Source organism: Maniola jurtina, chromosome 27 (genome assembly GCF_905333055.1).
Source record: "Maniola jurtina chromosome 27, ilManJurt1.1, whole genome shotgun sequence".
Taxonomy (NCBI): Eukaryota; Metazoa; Arthropoda; class Insecta; order Lepidoptera; family Nymphalidae; genus Maniola; species Maniola jurtina.
This window is the reverse complement of record NC_060055.1, coordinates 2,755,781-2,775,688: the sequence shown is the minus strand read 5'-3', so window position 1 is coordinate 2,775,688 and position 19,908 is coordinate 2,755,781. Positions and strand designations below refer to the sequence as shown.

The window sequence follows — 19,908 nt, the reverse complement described above, 5'->3', positions numbered from 1 at the left end:
AACCCTTCCTTTTAGCTTTGACGTAGTCGGGTAAAAAGACTTTGACTTTACGTTATGAAGAAAACCTGCACACGAAATATCAAGTTTTAAGAAGGCTCTCTCCGTCACTCGTTTCATACAAATGTAGTTCCAATTTCATTTGAATACTACGCAACCAAAGTCCATGAAATTTTGCAGACATATTCTAGAAACTAATATCTATGTCTGTGGTTTTCCAGATTTCTGTTAAAATATTCGGTTTCACAGTTACGCGGTCTTAAAAATTTACATACAATTTCTTTGAGCCCCTGTTTAAAACTACATATTTTTAGAAAAATCTAAAACACCACAGACACAGATATTAGTTTCTAGAATATGTCTGCAAAATTTCATGGACTTTGGTTGCTTAATATTCAAATGAAATTGGAACTGCGATTGTATGAAACGAGTGACGGAGAGAGCCCTGTTAAGTTCTAAAAACTTGGGAATTTACGTTTTAGCTGTTTGAGTTTTCCGTTGATATCTCAGTCAGTTTTTCGTTTTACATGTAAAGATGCGCGCCCGGGATCGAACCCCCGATCTCCCGAAAAGATGGTGGACGTTTTAACCACTAAGTTATCACTGCTTAACTCTAACATATCATGGTTTATTTATAAATTACCAGGGCATGAACAGAAAGCCATGTTTTGGAAGCGTCGGTGTGGAACCTCTTTGAAATCAAATGTATCGGAAGAAAATACCTACCTACATAAATACCTATCTACCTACCCTATCAATGCGAGGAAAGCTGCCAGATTTAGGCAATTAGGGGTGGTTTATTTCGAAAATATTTCCTTTGTGTCCCATTAGATTAGATACTTTGTGATATTTTTTTTGTAGAAAATAATGAAGACGCTTTCCAAGCAACTTATTTTTTAACCCCGACCCAAAAAGAGGGGTTGTTATAAGTTTGACGTGTGTATCTGTGTATCTGTCTGTGGCATCGTAGCTCCTAAACGAATGAACCGATTTTAATTTAGTTTTTTTGTTTGTAAGGTGGCTTGATCGCACAGACCACCAGGGGGTTTTCTATGCTTGATCGAGAGTGTTCTTAGTCTGCTATAATCGCAGAAAATCGGTTCAGCCGTTTGAAAGTTATCAGCTCTTTTCTAGTTTTCTTGTAGAGGTTTTTGTGTCGGGGTTTCTTTTTTAATTTTGAGTTATATTAATTAATAAAATGTAAAACGTCATACACTTACGAACAAAGTAATGTATCTACCCTAGCTGAGTATTCTTAAAGATGTAGATAACTTTATGGTTCATATTCTAAAATAGGAAAATATTTAAGTGTCTACCTATACTCATAAAACTGTAACTAGTTCCGACAGGTACATAGTTTATGATTTAGGCTATAATATTTTACATCTTAAGAGGGCTCTCTCCGTCACTCGCTCCATACAAACGTAGTTCCAATTTCATTTGAATATAAGCAACCAAAGTCCATGCTAAAAACTAATATTTATGCCTGTGGTTTTCCAGATTTCTGTTAAAATATTCGGTTTCAAAGTTACGCGGTCTTAAAAATTCACATACAAATCTTTGAGCCCCTGTAATTTTAAAACTACATATTTTTAGAAAAATCTAAAACACCACAGACACAGATATTAGTTTCTAGAATATGTCTGCAAAATTTCATGGACTTTGGTTGCTTAATATTCAAATGAAATTGGAACTACGATTGTATGAAACAAGTGACGGGGAGAGCCCTGTTAATATTAAACGTAAAGCTTAGCTTAGACCATAGGATTTAAGACTTGAGACCTAAGATTTGGAATCTATAATTTTCGCATCCATACAGTACTTAATTTACCTTATTTTTAATTTTTAAGGTTTTTAGTTTTACGTTCATTGTTTTAATTTTTTTTTTTTTAATTTAAGTATATAAATTAATAATAATAAATTAACATTACTAATTATCGTCGTCAAAAAGACCACCACTGGTTGCCCCCAGTTTTTAATAATTTAGATTTTAAATGTTATATTTTTTAAGGTTTTACATAATTTTTAATAATTTAGATGTTCTGAAATTAAATGACATTAAAAAAAGATACGAGGATGTGTTAAAGCAAATCGAATTTCAGTACCTAAATAGGTAGACCTTAAGGTGATTGTAAAATTTGCTATTATTAAATTAAAAGCTTTAATTTACCATAAGGTACATTAAAAAAACTTAAAATCAAATCAATTGTTTTCAAATGCATAAAAGATCACTTTGTTGTCTGTCTGTCTGTCTTTCTGTCTGTCTGTCTGTCTGTCCGTCCGTTCGTCCGTCATGTCTGTCAAGAAACCTATAGGGTAGTTCCCGTTGACCTAGAATCATAAAAGGCAGGTACGTAGGTATTATAGCACAAGTAAAGTAATAAATCTGAAAACCGTTTTCTGAGTACATGATTAAAAAAAAAATTAAAATGTGTTTTAAGATAACTATTAACTATACCAAGTGGGGTATCATATGAAAGGGATTTTTATTTATTTTTATGCATAACAGTTTTTGATTTATCGTGCAAAATGTTGAAAAAAAAACCCGAGGACGGAACCCTCAGTGCGCGAGTCTGACACGCACTTGGTCGGTTTTTGTATTTAAATAATCATATTAAGTCGTCGTTAATTTAGACTTATTTCCAGGTACTTCGACTGTACCACAGGGCCTGAACAAGGATGAAGCTAACCAACCGCGCACAATAAACGAAACAAGAAACATTGAAAAAATGGATTCATAAAGTTCATTTCGGATCCGTTTTACGCTAAGAACGGTCTACTGACATCATTTTTAACCCCCGACCCAAAAAGAGGGGTGATATAAGTTTGACGTGTGTATCTGTCTGTGGCATCGTAGCTCCTAAAATAATGAACCGATTTTAATTTAGTTCTTTTCGTTTGAAAGGTGGTGGTGATCGAGAGTGTTCTTAGCTACAATCCAAGAGAATCTGTTCAGCCGTTTGAAAGTTATCAGCTCTTTTCTAGTTATTGTAACGTTCACTTGTCGGGGTGTTATAAATTTTTAATTTACACTTGTTCATTCTCTGAAAATGAGAAGGGTTTAAGCCACTTCGAGCCATGGTTTACCATGTAGCTAAGTGTGGATTGGCAGGCCTCACACAACTTATATGCTACAACCACTTACATGCTAGGCCTAAGAATATCCTACGGAACTCTCGTAAAACAACTATACAAGTGAAAATAAAAATTTATAACATCCCCGACAAGTGAAGGTTACAGTAACTAGAAAAGAGCTGATAACTTTCAAACGGCTGAACCGATATTCTTGAATTATGTACAGCTAAGAACACTCGATCGTGCCACCTTTCAAACAAAATAAACTAATTTAAAATCGGTTGATTAGTTTAGGAGCTACGATGCCACAGACAGATACACAGATACACACGTCAAACTTATAACACCCTCTATTTGGGTCGGGGGTTAAAAACATGCATACTTTATTCGTCATATTATCATCGGTCATTATCGATCACTAAGTATGGGATTGTGCGGCTGCCAGACGGCCCCCCGCTGCCATCAAAGCCTTTTCGTATAGGTACCCCTACAGGCTACAACCCTACTAAATTAAAACGACACAACACATACATGGTCTCTTCAATCTGTTAGGTTTCTCTGATCTTCATACCAAAAACTTTTTGACTTGTATTTTTTTTATTAAGTACTTTTTAGCTGTTAGCACTTATTTATCAATAGATATTCACTGACAATCACAACTCATATTATAATAAAAACGGTTCAAAAATCTCGGAGATTTCGGTGTACAAAATTAGAAAAACTCAAATCCATCTTTATTTAAAGTCGGTTAAAAAATTAGCCTATGTTAGGTATCCTCGGTTAATCCTCTACTTGACTGTGAAAGTCTCGTCAAAATAGGCTCAGCCGTTCTGAAGAACTGTCAAGCAGACAGACATACAGACAAAAATTTTAAAAACGTGTGATTCAGATAAGGTACAGTTAAAATAACCATATGAGCGGTAGTTATTTCGAAATTACAGACAGACACTTTGTTTGTCTTTCTTATTGGTTTCTCGTTCAATCACGTCGAAACCGACGACCGACCGCCCGCAACTTCGTCTGCGTCGATTCAGGTTTACAAAAATCCGTGGCAGCTCTTTGATTTTCCGGGATAAAAGTAGCCTGTGTCAATCTCCAGTTCTTTAACTATATCCGTGGCAAAAACCACGTCGATCCTCCGTTCTGACGTCATTGAAGGACAAACTAACAAACCAATAAACCAACAAACAAACACACTTTCGCATATGGGTAGTGATTCTTAACGGATAGTCTGGTAAAAAATATCATTTTATATTATATATATATATATATATATATATATATATATATATATATATATATATATATATATATATATATATATTAATATAATATATATATATATATATATTATATTTATTTTTCATGTACCAAAATTGTAGTTACAAAGTTAAGATAAATTAAGCTATGTACATAGGAAATGCTTATCTCTAAACAGAGATTTCTTCCAGCTTCCCCGTTTTACCATTTTTTTTAAAGATTTTTCAATATAATTTAGGACTATACCTACCGAAGAACTTAGTATAAGTATACCTAATATAAAATACCGGCCAAGTGCGAGTCACTCTCGCGCACCGAGGGTTCCGTACTCGAGTATGTTTTTTAGATTTTGCTTGATAAATCAAAATCTATTCTGCATTAAAATAAATAAAAATCTGTTTTAGAATGTACAGGTAAAGCTCTTTCATATGATATCCCACTTGGTATAGTTACCATACTTTGAATATTTAAACACATTTTTAATTTTATATAAAATGATGTAACCACAAATTCACAGTTTTCGGATTTATTCCTGTATTTGTGCTATAAGACCTGCCTACCTACTAAATTTCATGATTCTAGGTCAACGTTCTCGTTGGTCAAACCCAACAAGACAGACAGACAAACAGACAGACAGACAACAAAGTGATCCTATAAGGGTTCCGTTTTTCCTTTTGAGGTACGGAACCCTAAAAACCAAAAAGAGTTTCTTGCAAAATACAGATATAAACGTTGATCGCAATCGTAAATTATAAACCTTTGCCCGAAAACAGTTAGCAATGTTTAACCTCCATTTATGCAGATCTGATTCGATTGTTTCGAGAAATCGATTCCGTTTATCAATTTGATATCGATTTGAATAAAAACCTAATGAGGGGCTACCTGTTTTAGAGAAATTCGTAATTGCAATGGGATTATAATTTTTCGGAATTTTAATTTAGATATATCTTTAACAGAGCTCTTTCCGTCACTTACTCCATACAATGGTAGTTCCAATTTCATTTGAATATTATTAAGCAACCCAAGTCCATGAAATTTTGCAGACATATTCTAGAAACTAATATCTGTGCCTGTGGTGTTTTAGATTTTTCTAAAAATATGTAGTTTCAAAATTACAGGAGCTCAAAGATTTGTATGTGAATTTTTAAGACCGCGTAATTTTGAAACCGAATATTTTAACAGAAATCTGGAAAACCACAGACATAGATATTAAGTTCCCGGAACGTTTCTACAAAATTCCATTGAGTATGATTGGTTAGTATTCCAATGAGTGACGAGCTACGTTTGTATGGAGCGAGTGACGGAGAGACCCCTCTTAACGGGCATTCTCTCCGTCACTCTCTCCATACGAACGTAGTTTGGTCTTCATTTGAATATTAATCAATCACACTCGATGAAATTTTGTAGACACGCTAAAGAAACTAATATATTATGTACCAGGTGCCTAACTATGTATGCCAGATTTCCGTAAATTAACTAGCTTTAAAGTTAGGGCGTTTGTGCACTCATTCGTTTTCAATTCGTATTCGTTTTCGTAAAAATACGAATATCTATCAAATACGAATTGTAAAGTTACGAATGAGTGTACAGGCGTACAAACTCGATGAAATTTTATGGACACACTCAAGAAACTAATATATGTACCAGGTACCTACTATGTATGCCAGATTTCCGTAAATTAACTAGCTTTAAAGTTACGGCGTTTGTGCACTCATTCGTTTTCAATTCGTATTCGTTTTCGTAAAAATACGAATCCATCTACCAAATACGAATCGTAAAACTACGAATGAGTGTACAGGCTTACGTACGTAATGTATGGCGGCCACTTTGAATCGTATTTTTACGAAACGAATATAAAATGCCCTTGATGCTTAAAGATTTGTATGTAAATTCTTGAAACTGAATATTCTAACGATACTCGTATGTTAACGATAATGTTCTAGATAGACAGACAGACAAACAGACAGACACACTTTCGCATTCATATTAATCACACATTCACACTAATATTATAAAGGCGAAAGTTTGTGTGTATGTGTATATGTGCGTGTGTGTGTACGTTTGTTACTCCTTCACGCAAAAACTACTGGACGGATTTGGCTGAAATTTGGAATGGAGATAGAAAATATCCTGGACTAGCATATAGGCTACTTTTTATCCCGGAAAATCAAAGAGTTCCCACGGGATTTCGAAAAACCTAAATCCACGCGGGTGAAGTCGCGGGCATCGGCTAGTAGTATGTATTGTGGAAAAACTAAAAATAGGTACTGGAATGTTATATGCGCAGGATTTGAATTTTGAACCCGTGACGGTTTGGGTTCTAACCAAAAAACCATAGTGGTTCTAAAACTAAACAACAATAACAGACATAGACGTATCATTTGATGGTTATGTCCGTTTTTGGAGCGAAGAAATTGATGGCATTCTTTATGTTTAGGTACACTAATAGTATGGTATTTGATATTCAATAGCAAGGAGCTATGAACTTTTAGACAGGTTATTTTATATCAGCTTTTTCTTACAACTCCATTGAAATGAAATGAAATGAATTGAAAAATTATTAATCAAAAACTTTTACATGGAATCTGATTAAGATTTTTGAAAATTTCTTTGGAATTACTTGAAATCCTTTCTTAGTGGAAGTGTTTGTTCTAGAGAAAATCAAAATTCAAAACAAGTTTCTTCACCCAGTAGTGTATCGAGTTGAAAGTTGATACGCCAGTCAGTCGGAAACTTTTTTTTATACACTCGTATGTACAGATTTTAAAATCAGGTTAGGTGGGTGCCTATTTGAACAGATTTTTGCAAATTCGTAGTTTTACAAGTATTAAGGGATGAGGAAGGATGCCTTTGTCTCGTCCTGTGAATTATAGTAGCTGCAGTGTAACGTGCTTCATATAGTTCCTTTACCAACAGATAAGTCTAACGCACCCATGTATGGCAAATTATTGTAAATTGAATACTTGAAAAGAGCAACCGTCGAGTTTCTTGCTGGTTCTTCTCGGTAGGAACGGCATTCCGAACCAGTGGTAGATTATTTTGACGATTCAAAAGCACTTGTAAAAGTTTAATTGAATAAAAATATTTTGAATTGAATTGAATCAAGACTTTAAATATGCCTGCTCTGATAGATTCACAAGCCTATAGCGTATACGATACAAAACGAAATGCCCTGCGGATACATTTTCGAAATGAAACTATAAAATTAAAGAACGCATTGTCAATTAGACCGGCAAATTATATTATCAACAATTTAGGGTTAAGCAATCGAAAAAAGCAATGATAGCCTAGTGGTTAATTTAATTTATTATTTTATGGAAACATACAGGTACTTAAATTATACGCAATACATATACAAAACACTTAAACCTTAATTGTCTCCAATGAAAGACTTACACTTATTACATAGTTATCACATATAAAGGCGAAAGTTTGTATGTGTGTGTGTGTGTGTATGTTTGTTACTCTTTCACGCAATAACTACTGAATGGATTTGGCTGAAATTTGGAATGGAGATACATAATATCCTTTTTATCCCGGAAAATCAAAGAGTTCCTACGGGATTGTAAAAAACCGAAATCCACGCGGGCGAAGCCGCGGGCATCTTCTAGTATTCATTATGCCTATAACTAAATGGGTATAGCACGCGTACCATTGCGAAAACTCAACTCATCATAGCGCGCAGAAAAAGAGGGGTGTTATAAGTTTGACGTGTGTATCTGTCTGTGGCGTCGTAGCTCCTAAACTAATGAACCGATTTTAATTTAGTTTTTTTTTTTTTAGTTTGTGGACGAGCCCAACTGTCAGTGTCCACGTTTCCGCACGTAACTCCAAAAAGTTAGAGTCTCGGGATAGAACACCTGACCTCCGAATAGAAGACCTCTAACCAATAAGCTATCATACTTTACTAAGCCAGAACATCGAAGTATACAATCAAATAATCATAAATAATAAAGATAGTATTTCAGTTCAATTGTTATTGTACTAAAATATGCTTCGCCCGAGAATCGAACCGGTTCTCTATTGCTAAACGCGTAACTGGGTCACCACTGATTCATTCCCACTAAGTATTGACCGACCATTGCGTGCCCTGTTGTGGAAACATACGGGATGAAAATATAACGAGCAACCTAGCGGAGAGATGTGTATATCATGTTGTATTAGCTGATGCCCGCGACTTCGTTCCCGTGGGTATAAGTTTTTGAAAATCTCGTGGGAACTCATTGATTTTCCGGGATATAAAGTAGCCTATGTGTTAATCCAGGGTATAATCTATCTCCATTCCATATCCAAATCCGTTCAGTAGTTTTTGTGTGAAAGAATAAAAAACATCCATACATACAAACTTTCGCGTTTATAATATTAGTAGGATAGATGTAAGCGTTACTTTGTTGAATTCCATGACATACGAGGAACCAAAAGCTTGATTTGGTATGGAGATGTAAACCTCACAAAGCATATTATTTTGCAATTATGCATTGTAAGGTCTACATCACCTGAGGATATGCTTTGTTGTCGGGGCGAAACGTGGGTTGAGTGGTTTTGGGATTTGTGTGGTGCTGCATGGTGGTGGTGCGTATTGCTTGCTTGGTGGCTGGCTTTTCCTGCATGTTTAGCAGTGGTAGGGCGGGTGGTGCATATCGCATGCTGCACTATACAGATTTGTCTGTTTCGGCGGATACATATAGCAAAACCTATATTATAAAAAGCAACCGCCGAGTTTATTGCTGGTTTTTCTCGGTAGGAAGGGCATTCCGAACCAGTGGCAGATGCTCATTTTTATGGAAATCTAACAAACTACAGACATACATATTTTTTTTTTTCTAGTACCTGTCTACTTTCATAGAGTCTATATGGAAAGCTCTGTTACTTCTCTTAATAATGCTAGACGTAATTCTAACCCGTATTTTTCATCCACGCTCTCCATAAATGAATCACAAACAGACCGATTGTTACCACGACCTTGTATATTGATAGTCCGTAGTTTTCTTTTGAGATTGCGTTGCATTTTGATGAAATGCCTACTGCTTTGTTTTCAGTTCGACATGCAAATTAGTGCACAATTTACGCCTTAGTTATTTTACCCCACTATCTCAGAATCAGGGTCAAAGTATAAGGTTTTTTACGGTTCCAACTTCCAACGGGGCCCTATCAATCAATCAATCAATCATTTATTTTAGCTCTAAATGTAGTTTAACAATGGTATTACAATTATTATTAACCCCCGACCCAAAAAGAGGGGTGTTATAAGTTTGACGTGTGTATCTGTGTAGCTCTTAACAGGGCTCTCTCCGTCACTCGTTTTCACTCTTTTCATACAATCGTAGTTCCAATTTCATTTGAATATTAAGCAACCAAAGTCCATGAAATTTTGCAGACATATTCTAGAAACTAATATCTATGTCTGTGGTTTTCCAGATTTCTGTTAAAATATTCGGTTTCAAAGTTACGCGGTCTTAAAAAATTTACATACAAATCGTTGAGCCCCTGTAATTTTAAAACTACATATTTTTAGAAAAATCTAAAACACCACAGACGCAGATATTAGTTTCTAGAATATGTCTGCGAAATTTCATGGACTTTGGTTGCTTAATATTCAAATTAAATTGGAACTACGATTGTATGAAACGAGTGACGGAGAGAGCCCTGTTAAATGTTGTTTAACAATGGTATTACAATTATTATTCATATAGTATCAAAAATGATACATTTGCCATGCAATGACGTGCAACATTTCACATAGATACCTGATATAAAATTCAAGTAAAATTTACTATCTACATTATACTACTAATAAATAAAATTGAAGTGACTGTCTGTTTGAACGGGCTAATCTTCGGAATGGCTGAACCTATTTCGACGGGACTTTCACAGACAAGTAGAGGATTAACCAAGGAGTAAGCTACTTTTTTAACCGACTTTAAAATGGAGGAGTTGAGTTTTTCTACCTATGCACTGATATCTCCGAGATTTCTGAACCGATTTGCGTAATTATTTTTTTTGTTTTAATCGATTTACTTTGCGAAATTGTACCATAAAAAATTTAGATTCCAACTCCTCAATCCTGATGCTGCAGGGGATCTGATCAGAGGGTAGTCAAATAAGCCTGCGTCAAAAAAACAAGTCAAAAAAAGTACGGATCGTTGTACAACAATTACATAATCAAAAACACGTTATAAATTAAGTTAAAATCACCCCCTGTCTAACAGCCCCTCTCTTTGTGGCGTAAAACTCGAAAACTCACCCCTATTGTGTAGATAATAAAGTATTTTGGGTTAACAGGGCTCTCTCCGTCACTTACTCCATACAATCGTAGCCCCAATTTCATCTGAATATTAAGCAACCAAATCTATGAAATTTTGTAGACATATTCTACTAAACTAATATCTGTGCCTGTAGTGTTTTAGATTTTTCTATAAATATGTAGTTTTAAAATTACAGGGGCTCAAAGATTTGTATGTGAATTTTTAAGACCGCGTAACTTTGAAACCGAATATTTCAACGAAAATCTGGATAACCACAGGCATAGATATAAGTTCTCGGAACGTTTCTACAAAATTTCATTGAATGATTGGTTAGTATTCCAATGAGAGACGAACTACGTTTGTATGGAGCGAGTGACGGAGAGACCCCTCTTAATAGTGGAGAATGGGCCAATCCGTAAAATTCGAATAATCGAATCTACCCTGCACGGATTTTCTGACATTTATACCTTTATACCCATAATATGTAGGGTTGTCGCACATCGATTTAAAAATATTAAAACTATTTTTTTATGTTCATAATTTATTTATTTCTCTACTTTCTACTAGATAATACCCACCGTTTTTAACCCCCGACCCAAAAAGAGGGTGTTATAAGTTTGATGTGTGTATCTGTGTATCTGTCTGTGGCATCGTAGCTCCTAAACTAATGAACCGATTTTAATTTGTTTTTTTTTTTTTGTTTGAAAGGTGGCTTGATCGAGGGTGTTCCTAGCTATAATCCAAAAAAATCGGTTCCGCCGTTTGAAAGTTATCAGCTATTTTCTAGTTACTGTAACCTTCACTTGTCGGGGGTGTTGTAAATTTTTAATTTACACTTGTGTCTGCGTGAATTTAGGTTTTAAAAATCCCGTCATAAATCTTGGATTTTTCAGGATAAAAAGTCTATGTCCATCTCCGGGATACAAACTATCTCCATACTATGTTTTTTTCAAAATTAGTTAAATGGATTGGTCTTATAAAGGTAATAGATAGACAAACAGACACACTGTCGCATATACGTATAATATTAGTATGGATTTAGTATTATTTCCGTGCCGACCTAAACCGACGAATAGGTATTGAGTTGTAACGCAGTGTATTTGTTTATTCAACAAATAAAAAAATTAAATGCAAAAATACCAAACAATATTGTATTTTTACTTCAAATTAATTGTTTTATGTTTTACTAATAAAATAACATAAAGTATTAGTTATTACAAAAATGAAATTTTACTTTAAAAACCAGTTAAAAATTGCATATTTTTTTAATTGGTGATGACATTTTAAAAAAATCATTAGGTTAATCCATAATTCAATTAATAGAGTTTTTTTCTTCTAACTTCATGATATTTCTAACATGTAATTAGATATTTCATATGTTATTGTTTAAAAAAAAACTAATACATCACTAAAACATAATATTTACTTCAAAAACAAATAAATATCAGTATTATAACCAAAAATGCAGGCGTGTGGGAGTCGCAAATCGCTCGCAGATTTAGTTTTATTGCGTTCCATAAACTAAAATAAAATTAAATAAGTTATGGATACGAATATTTATGATATTTGATTATTGCTTTAATCCATACGAGATACTACTTTATACCTGCGACTTTACATACTACATGATGTCTGCGACTTCGTTCGCGTTGATTTAGGTTTTGATTATATGAGTTAAAAAACTGGCTGAGTGCGAGTCAGACTCGGGCACCGAGGGTTCCAGACTCGGGTATTTTTCCGACATTTTGCACGATAAATCAAAAACTATTATGCATAAAAATACATAAAAATCTGTTTTAGAATGTACAAGTAAAACCCTTTCATATGATACCCCACTTGGTCTAGTTATCTTACTTTGATAATTAAAACACATTTTTATTTTTTGTCTGTGATTTATCCACAGATTCACGGTTTTTAGATTTACTCCTTTACTTGTGCTATAAGACCTACCTACCTGCCAAATTTCGTGATTCTAGGTCAACGGAAAGTACCCTATAGGTTTCTTGACAGACACGACGGACGGACGGACAGGCAGCCAGACAGACAGACAGATAGACAACAAAGGGATCCTATAAGGGTTCCCTTTTGAGGTACGGAACCCTAAAAAGTAGTACTTACTATAAAAGCTTTATCTATAGCAAACGCGAAAATCGATTACGCACATGGGCTATGAAAAGGAAACAGACAGATAAACATACTTTCTCGTTTAAATCTGTATGGACTAGCTTATGCCCGCAAATACATCCGCGTGGACTATACAAATTTCAGACTCCCATTTTACCCCCTTAGGGGTTGAATTTTCAAAAAAAAAAAGGACGCGAGAGCCAAAAATAAATACTTTAAAGGAATCCTCCGTGCGTCGATGATAAAATAATTAAACGACACGAGTTCCTTCGTAAAATTTTGTTTTAATTTTTCTCACAACATAAATAAACAATGATAACAAAACAGTCTTGACATATATAATAATGAGTGAAGATTTTTTCTTTTTCTTTTTTTAAACATTTATTTTTAAATAAGTATGTGTGTAACCTACATCACTCCCCTCCAGAGGCCGTGTCTACGGACGATAATAATCTGGAAATCGTACTCGTCTACCGGAACGCGTGGTTCGCAATCCGGCTTGTTGCTGGGGAACATCTGGAGGTTTAGGTTGGGAAGGATTTGGTGGTTTGGGTAAGGTAGTATCGTCAGACAATATGTAGGCTGGCTTTAGTCGGTCGATTGATACAGTCACGTCTCGGCCCTTAACTTTTAATCTAAAGGTTTTAGCGCCTCTCTTTAAAACCTCGTATGGCCCTGTATAAGCTGGCTGCAAGGCACCATGTAGCGTGTCTTCCCTAAGGAATACGTGGCTGCAGGTGCTCAGCTCTTTAAATACGAAAGTTTTAGGTTTAGAGTGGTGCTGAGTTGGTACTGGTTGTAGCTTCTCGGCAAAGGATCTCAAGCGAGCTGAGAAGTCAGTGATGTCGGTGGTGTAGCTTGCGATATTTTGGCCAAAAAATTCGCCAGGTAAGCGCAGTGGCTCACCGTACACCAGCTCGGCTGATGAGGCATTAAGGTCCTCTTTGATTGCGCTTCTTATGCCAAGAAGTACAAGTGGTAGGGACTCGGTCCAATTCTCGTCGGCGTGACAAGTTATAGCTGCTTTCAGCTGTCGATGAAAGCGCTCGACTAAACCGTTGCACTGTGGGTGGTAAGCGGTTGTGCTGCGGTGCTGAAATCCAATAGATTTGGCCAACTGCTGGAAAAGTGCCGATTGAAACTGCATTCCACGATCCGTTATGACATCCACTGGACTTCCGTAGCGCGACACCCAACAGGAAACAAAGGCTTTGGCAACCGTCTCGGCGGTTATGTCGGTGATTGGGGCAGCTTCCGGCCATCGCGTGAAGCGATCGACGGCTGTCAAGCAATACCGAAAACCGTTTGAATATGGTAGTGGCCCGACCAGGTCTATGTGGACATGTTTGAATCGCGCTGAAGGTAAAGGAAGCGTACCCAAAGGTGACGACACGTGTCGGCTTACCTTAGTGCGCTGACAGTCCAAACATGCCTTAGCCCATTCACGGCAGTTTTTGCGCAAGAGGCCAAACAAAACGTTGTGCAACGAGCTTAGCTGTAGCGTTAGGACCAGGATGGCTAAGGGAGTGGAGGCAGTTGAAGATTTGCCTACGACAGCTCTCGGGGACGAAAGGTCTGGGAGTCGGGGTACTGACGTCGCAGTACAATTCGGTACGACTGCCAGGGATTGTCATTTTGGTGAGGCGAAGAGATGTTTCACCTTTAAGGTAGTTTGCAAGCTCGGAGTCTGTGGTTTGAGATTTGGCAAGGACTTCTAGATCGACTGGCATCTGTAGTTCGTATATGCGGGAAAGAGTGTCGGCCACGACATTGTCTTTGCCCGCGATATGTTGGATGTCCGTCGTGAACTGTGAGATGAAGTCCAAGTGTCTATACTGCCGTGGTGAACAGTTACTTTTCCGCTCATGGAAAGCGTAACATAGCGGTTTGTGATCAGTATAGACAGTGAAGTGGTTGGCCTCTAGCATGTGACGAAAGTATTTAATTCCTTCGTATATTGCAAGGAGCTCACGATCATATGGCGAGTATTTAACCTGCGATGGGCTCAACTTACGCGAGAAGAATGCTAGGGGCTGCCAAGCTCCATCCACGTATTGTTGTAGAGCTGCTGCGATGGCTCTGTCTGAAGCGTCCGTGACGACACCTAGTTTAGCATCGGGATGAGGATGCGCGCAGCCAGGGCTGCATTGCACAGACTTTTCTTGCAGTCCTCGAAAGCTTGCAGTGATCTTCCTTCTATAACGACCGGATGGGAAGCTTTTACAGATCCGGTTAGCAGAGCGTTCAGAGGGGCCTGGATTTGGGCAGCGTTGGGCAAAAATCGTCTGTAAAAATTAATCATGCCCAAGAATCGCCTCAGCTCTCTGACGGTTTTGGGAGCAGGGATATCCGCGATAGCCTTGACTTTGCTATCTAAGGGTTTCGTACCTTTTTCAGAAATTTGGTAACCCAGGAATGTTACTTCAGGTGCGCCAAAGACGCATTTGGCCGTGTTCACAAGTACACCGTATTCTTGCATACGTGTGAAGAGTTGGCGCAAATGTTCTTCGTGTTGTTCCTGAGTCCTGGAAAATACCAAAAAGTCATCGAGGTATGTGTAGCAAAAGTCAAATCCACGTGTCAGCTCATCCACGAATCTTTGAAAAGTCTGCCCTGCGTTCCGCAATCCGAACGTCATAAAAGGAAATTCGTATAATCCGAAGGGAGTTGTAATGGCAGTCTTCGGAATGTCTTCCTCAGCAACAGGGATTTGGTTGTAAGCCTTGACCAAATCTATAACTGAAAAGTACTTACAACCAGTTAAGCTGTGGGAAAAGTCATGTATGTGACGTATTGGGTATTTGTCTGGTATCGTCCTTGCGTTGAGTAACCTGTAATCACCACAAGGACGCCAGCCATTATCTTTTTTGGTCGCAAGGTGGAGAGGTGATGACCACGGACTGTCAGAAGGACGAGCGGTGCCATTAGCCAGCATCGCGTCAAACTCCTGTCTGGCGATTTTCAGTTTATCTGGAGCCAGCCTTCGGGGTGAACACGACACTGGGGGTCCTGGTGTAGTGCGGATATGGTGTTGTGTGGTGTGTTTCACTATACCTGGTGTATCGGCGGGGCGAGTGATATCCGGAAATTCAGATAAAATATTGTGATATCTGCTGTTGCCGCCGGTTGGAACCTTTACACTGGTTACAAGCATATCAGAAGTAGATATATTCTTACAGTTAGCCAATGTAGCCGCAGTTGCTATAGAAGTGAGATTATCTATTAAACGCTTGTTGCGACAATCTACTACAAGGTTGTAATAATTTAGAAAATCTACGCCTATTATTGGTTTTGTAACATCTGCTACAACGAAACGCCACACAAAAGTCCTACGAAGTCCGAAATCTAAAGCTAAATTCACAAAACCGTAAGTAGCTATCACAGAACCGTTAGCTGCACTCAAAGTATATTCAGTCCGAGTACGACGGTCACGTAGCGCTGATCGGGGGAAAACACACAGATCGCTACCGGTGTCGATCAGAAATTGTGTCTTCGACGATCGATCAGTGACGAACAGGCGACCAGTAGTTGTTGAAGGACGATCGTTTGTCGCCGTTACCGACCGCCCATCGAGTTTTCCGGCTTGAAGTCACAGGGGCGAATGCATGTGCGGGCCTTATCTCCATACTTGCTATGATACCAACACAGCGGAAACTTCTTGTAGTTGGATTGTGTTCGTTGCCTTGAGGAATTACGCTTGCCTTGGGGTGTGCGAGAACGTGATCTGCTGTTCCTCTGCGTCGCCATTTGTCGAACCTGCTTCCGTAGCTCATCTACTTCCTTAGTGAGGTCGCTGATGAGTGAGCTAGGGACCTCGTTAGCTAGGGAAGCTACCTTGGGTGTTGAAGAAGCCAGGTCGTTCACTCTATCCGCCAAGTCGGCTAAGTCTTCTAGCGCTGTTCCTGCAGGCTGACCGGCGAGCACCGTTTGGATGCCATGCGGGAGTCGGCTGATCCAAATCGTCTTCAGAAAGTCGTCTGGGACGTCAGCGCCTGCTAAACCTGTAAGGTGGCGTAGAAAGGCGGAAGGTTTGCGATCACCGAGCTCTTCGTGCATCAACAATTGTTTTATTTTTTTCTCGTTCGATGCAGTCAGTCTCCTTATCAGTTCGCCTTTGAGTTTGTCATATTTGTTGCTAGCGGGAGGGTTAATTATAATATCCTTAACTTCCTTGGAGTGTTGATTTTCAAGATGACCAATGACGTAATTGAACTTTGTGGCATCGCTGGTTATTCCAGATATGGCGAATTGACCTTCAACCTGCGCGAACCAAATCTCTGGCTCCTCGGGCCAGAACGGCGGTACCCGTACTCCAACTTTAAAAACATTGTTGTGATTTGTCGACTCGTTCCCGTCGCTATCGCCGGGCGGCGATGATGCCGACGTGCCTTGAACGTCCTTATTCATGTTCGTATATAGAGGTCACCAGTAAAGGAATCCTCCGTGCGTCGATGATAAAATAATTAAACGACACGAGTTCCTTCGTAAAATTTTGTTTTAATTTTTCTCACAACATAAATAAACAATGATAACAAAACAGTCTTGACATATATAATAATGAGTGAAGATTTTTTCTTTTTCTTTTTTTAAACATTTATTTTTAAATAATTATGTGTGTAACCTACAACTTCGTATGGTAGGTATGTAATGTAAGTAAAGTAAATGTAATTAAGTACATTTAATTTATTACTTGTTCATTAATTTTTACAATAATAACTTATATTTTTGTTTATAATATTCGCCATACTAGAGTTATCATAAATACATAATAATTATATAGCCTTTAACGCAAAGAACACTAATACAAAGTTAAAGACACCTCACTTATCTAAATCTGAAGAGGAATTAGAAATTATGAGGGAACCAATTAAGCAATAAACACACACAAACATACATAATAAAGCATGCAAATATCTCACTAGCACATAAATCTAGGTATCTTAGTTTATATTTTTTCAACAAACAGACAATTTTTTTACTCTTTTACATATATCTGTAAATTTTATAGCGGTCGGCACCGCTAATAAAGATGCGATTAATTTTATTGATCAAGACATTTATGAAAAATCTTTATTCATTTTCAATTTTTCATTATTAAGGTTTTGAATATTTTATTTTTTGAACTAGCTTTTCCCTGATAATACTTACATGCAAAACCTCAAGGTAAGGAGAAACTGCAGCGGCGATAGCTTAGTGGTGTCAGTCTCCCATTCGGTAGGATGGGGATACGATTCCAGGAAGATAAAAATCACTTGTTTTAACGCTGAAGGAAAAGGCGTGCTTCAAATGGTGCCATCATCATCATCATCATCAGCCTATGGAGTCCACTGTTGGACATAGGCCTTCCCTATAGAGCGCCGCCACACCCGGTCCTCAGCCTTCCTCATCCAGCCACTTCCCGCCAGCTGCTTTATATCGTCGTTCCATCGTGCTGGAGGGCATCCCACACTACGCTTGCTTAAACGCGGTTTCCACTCAAGGACTTTCCGGCTCCAACGGCCATGCCAAACCGCACTTGGCCAGCGTGGCAGACCTAAGCTCTTCTTATTATGAGAAGAGGCCTGTTCTCAGTAGTGATCCGGCGATGTGTAGTGATGATGATAATGATAGTTAAATCAAAGAGTTCCTTCGGGATTTTCAAAAAACCCAAATCCACGCGGACGAAGTGGTAGGCAACAAATACTCTGGAATAAACAAGATTAGTAGATATCGTAATTTCGAAAAAAATATATAATTTTTTTTATTAGTGACAACCCTAAGTCCACCCCTCGAATGTAAAGATTGAATCACTCAAAATACGATATGTTCAAACTTGTAATCTGATGTTGTGCCGATATGCCCGTTATCTGCAACATGTACCCGACATGTGTTCGACATCACACTACTAATATTATAAAGGCGAAAGTTTGTGTGTATGTGTGTCGGTATGTTTGTTACTCTTTCACGCAAAAACTACTGGACGGATTAGACTGAAATTTGGAATGGAGATAGATAACATCCAGGATTAGCACATTGGTTCACATTCAATCAAAGAGTTCCCACGGGATTTCGAAAAACCTAAATCCACGCGGATGAATTTGCGGGCTTCATCTAGTCTCTATTAAAAACTAGCTGATGCCCGCGTCTCCTTCCACGTGGATGTAGGTTTTTAAAAATCCTGTGCGAACTCTTTCATTTTTCGATGAAAAATAAACTTATGTTAGCCTCCAAGACCTTTTAACTATATCCATGCCAAAAATCAGGCCGATCCGTTGCTCTGTCGCGACGTGATTAAAGGACAAACCAATAAACCAACCAAACAAACGATGACTTCATTGGCGTGGTAACGGCTGTGGAGGTCCCGGGTTCGATTCCAGACTGGAGTTTGGAATTTTATAATCTCTAAATCTCTGGTCTAGTCTAGTAGGAGGCTTCGGTCGTGGCTAGTACCACCCTACCGGCAAAGCAGTGCCGCCAAGCGATTTAGCGATGCCGTGTAGTAACCAAAGGGATATGGCTTTAATAAAAACTTATCCCTTTCAGGTTTGCCCGCTTCCATGTTAGACTGCATCATCACTTACCACCAGGTGAGATTGCAGTCCAGGACTAACTTGTAAAAGAATGTTAAGTAGCGTGTGAAAGTCTCTACAAGAAACCTATATCCAGTTGTGGACGTCTATTGATTGATAATGATGACTTTTTTAATATTTCCCTATTCAGATACAAGATGGGCTATCTGCAATTTCACCTGGTGGTAAGTGATGATGCAGTCTATTAGACGGGAATCGAACCCGGGACCTGCCTGATAAGACCACAGCGCTCACCACTGCGCGTCGTCTAAAGATATTGAATAATGTGATTTCATTTCACTGAAGTCGGTTTTTTTTTGTTAAAATTATAAAGAGACAAGACGCTATCATCGCCATCTCATCAACTCAAGAGATTCTTCAGCCGATACTACGTGACGCCCGCTTCTATCGCACGATTTAGGGTTCCTTAGGCAAGTTAACAAAACCGTGTAGGTATAATGCGTAAAAATTATTACGTACTAATGCGTATTAGTTCTCACGCGCCAATTTAACTTTATGAGTCGCAACAGCTGATGCCCGCGACTTAGTCCGCGTGGATTTAAGTTTTTTGAAATCCCGTGGCAACTCTTTGATTTTCCGGGATAAAAAGTAACCTATGTGCTAATCCAGGACATTATCTATCTCCATTCCTAATTTCA

At 37.9% G+C, this 19,908-nt stretch overlaps 1 protein-coding gene across 1 annotated transcript; it reads right to left on the bottom strand.

The window, feature by feature from the left end:
- Nucleotides 1-16,256: 16,256 nt before the first annotated feature.
- Nucleotides 16,257-17,108, bottom strand: LOC123878937. The gene has a single exon (XM_045926314.1). The coding sequence runs from the start codon at nucleotides 17,106-17,108 to the stop codon at nucleotides 16,257-16,259; it is 852 nt and encodes a 283-aa protein (XP_045782270.1).
- Nucleotides 17,109-19,908: the final 2,800 nt, after the last annotated feature.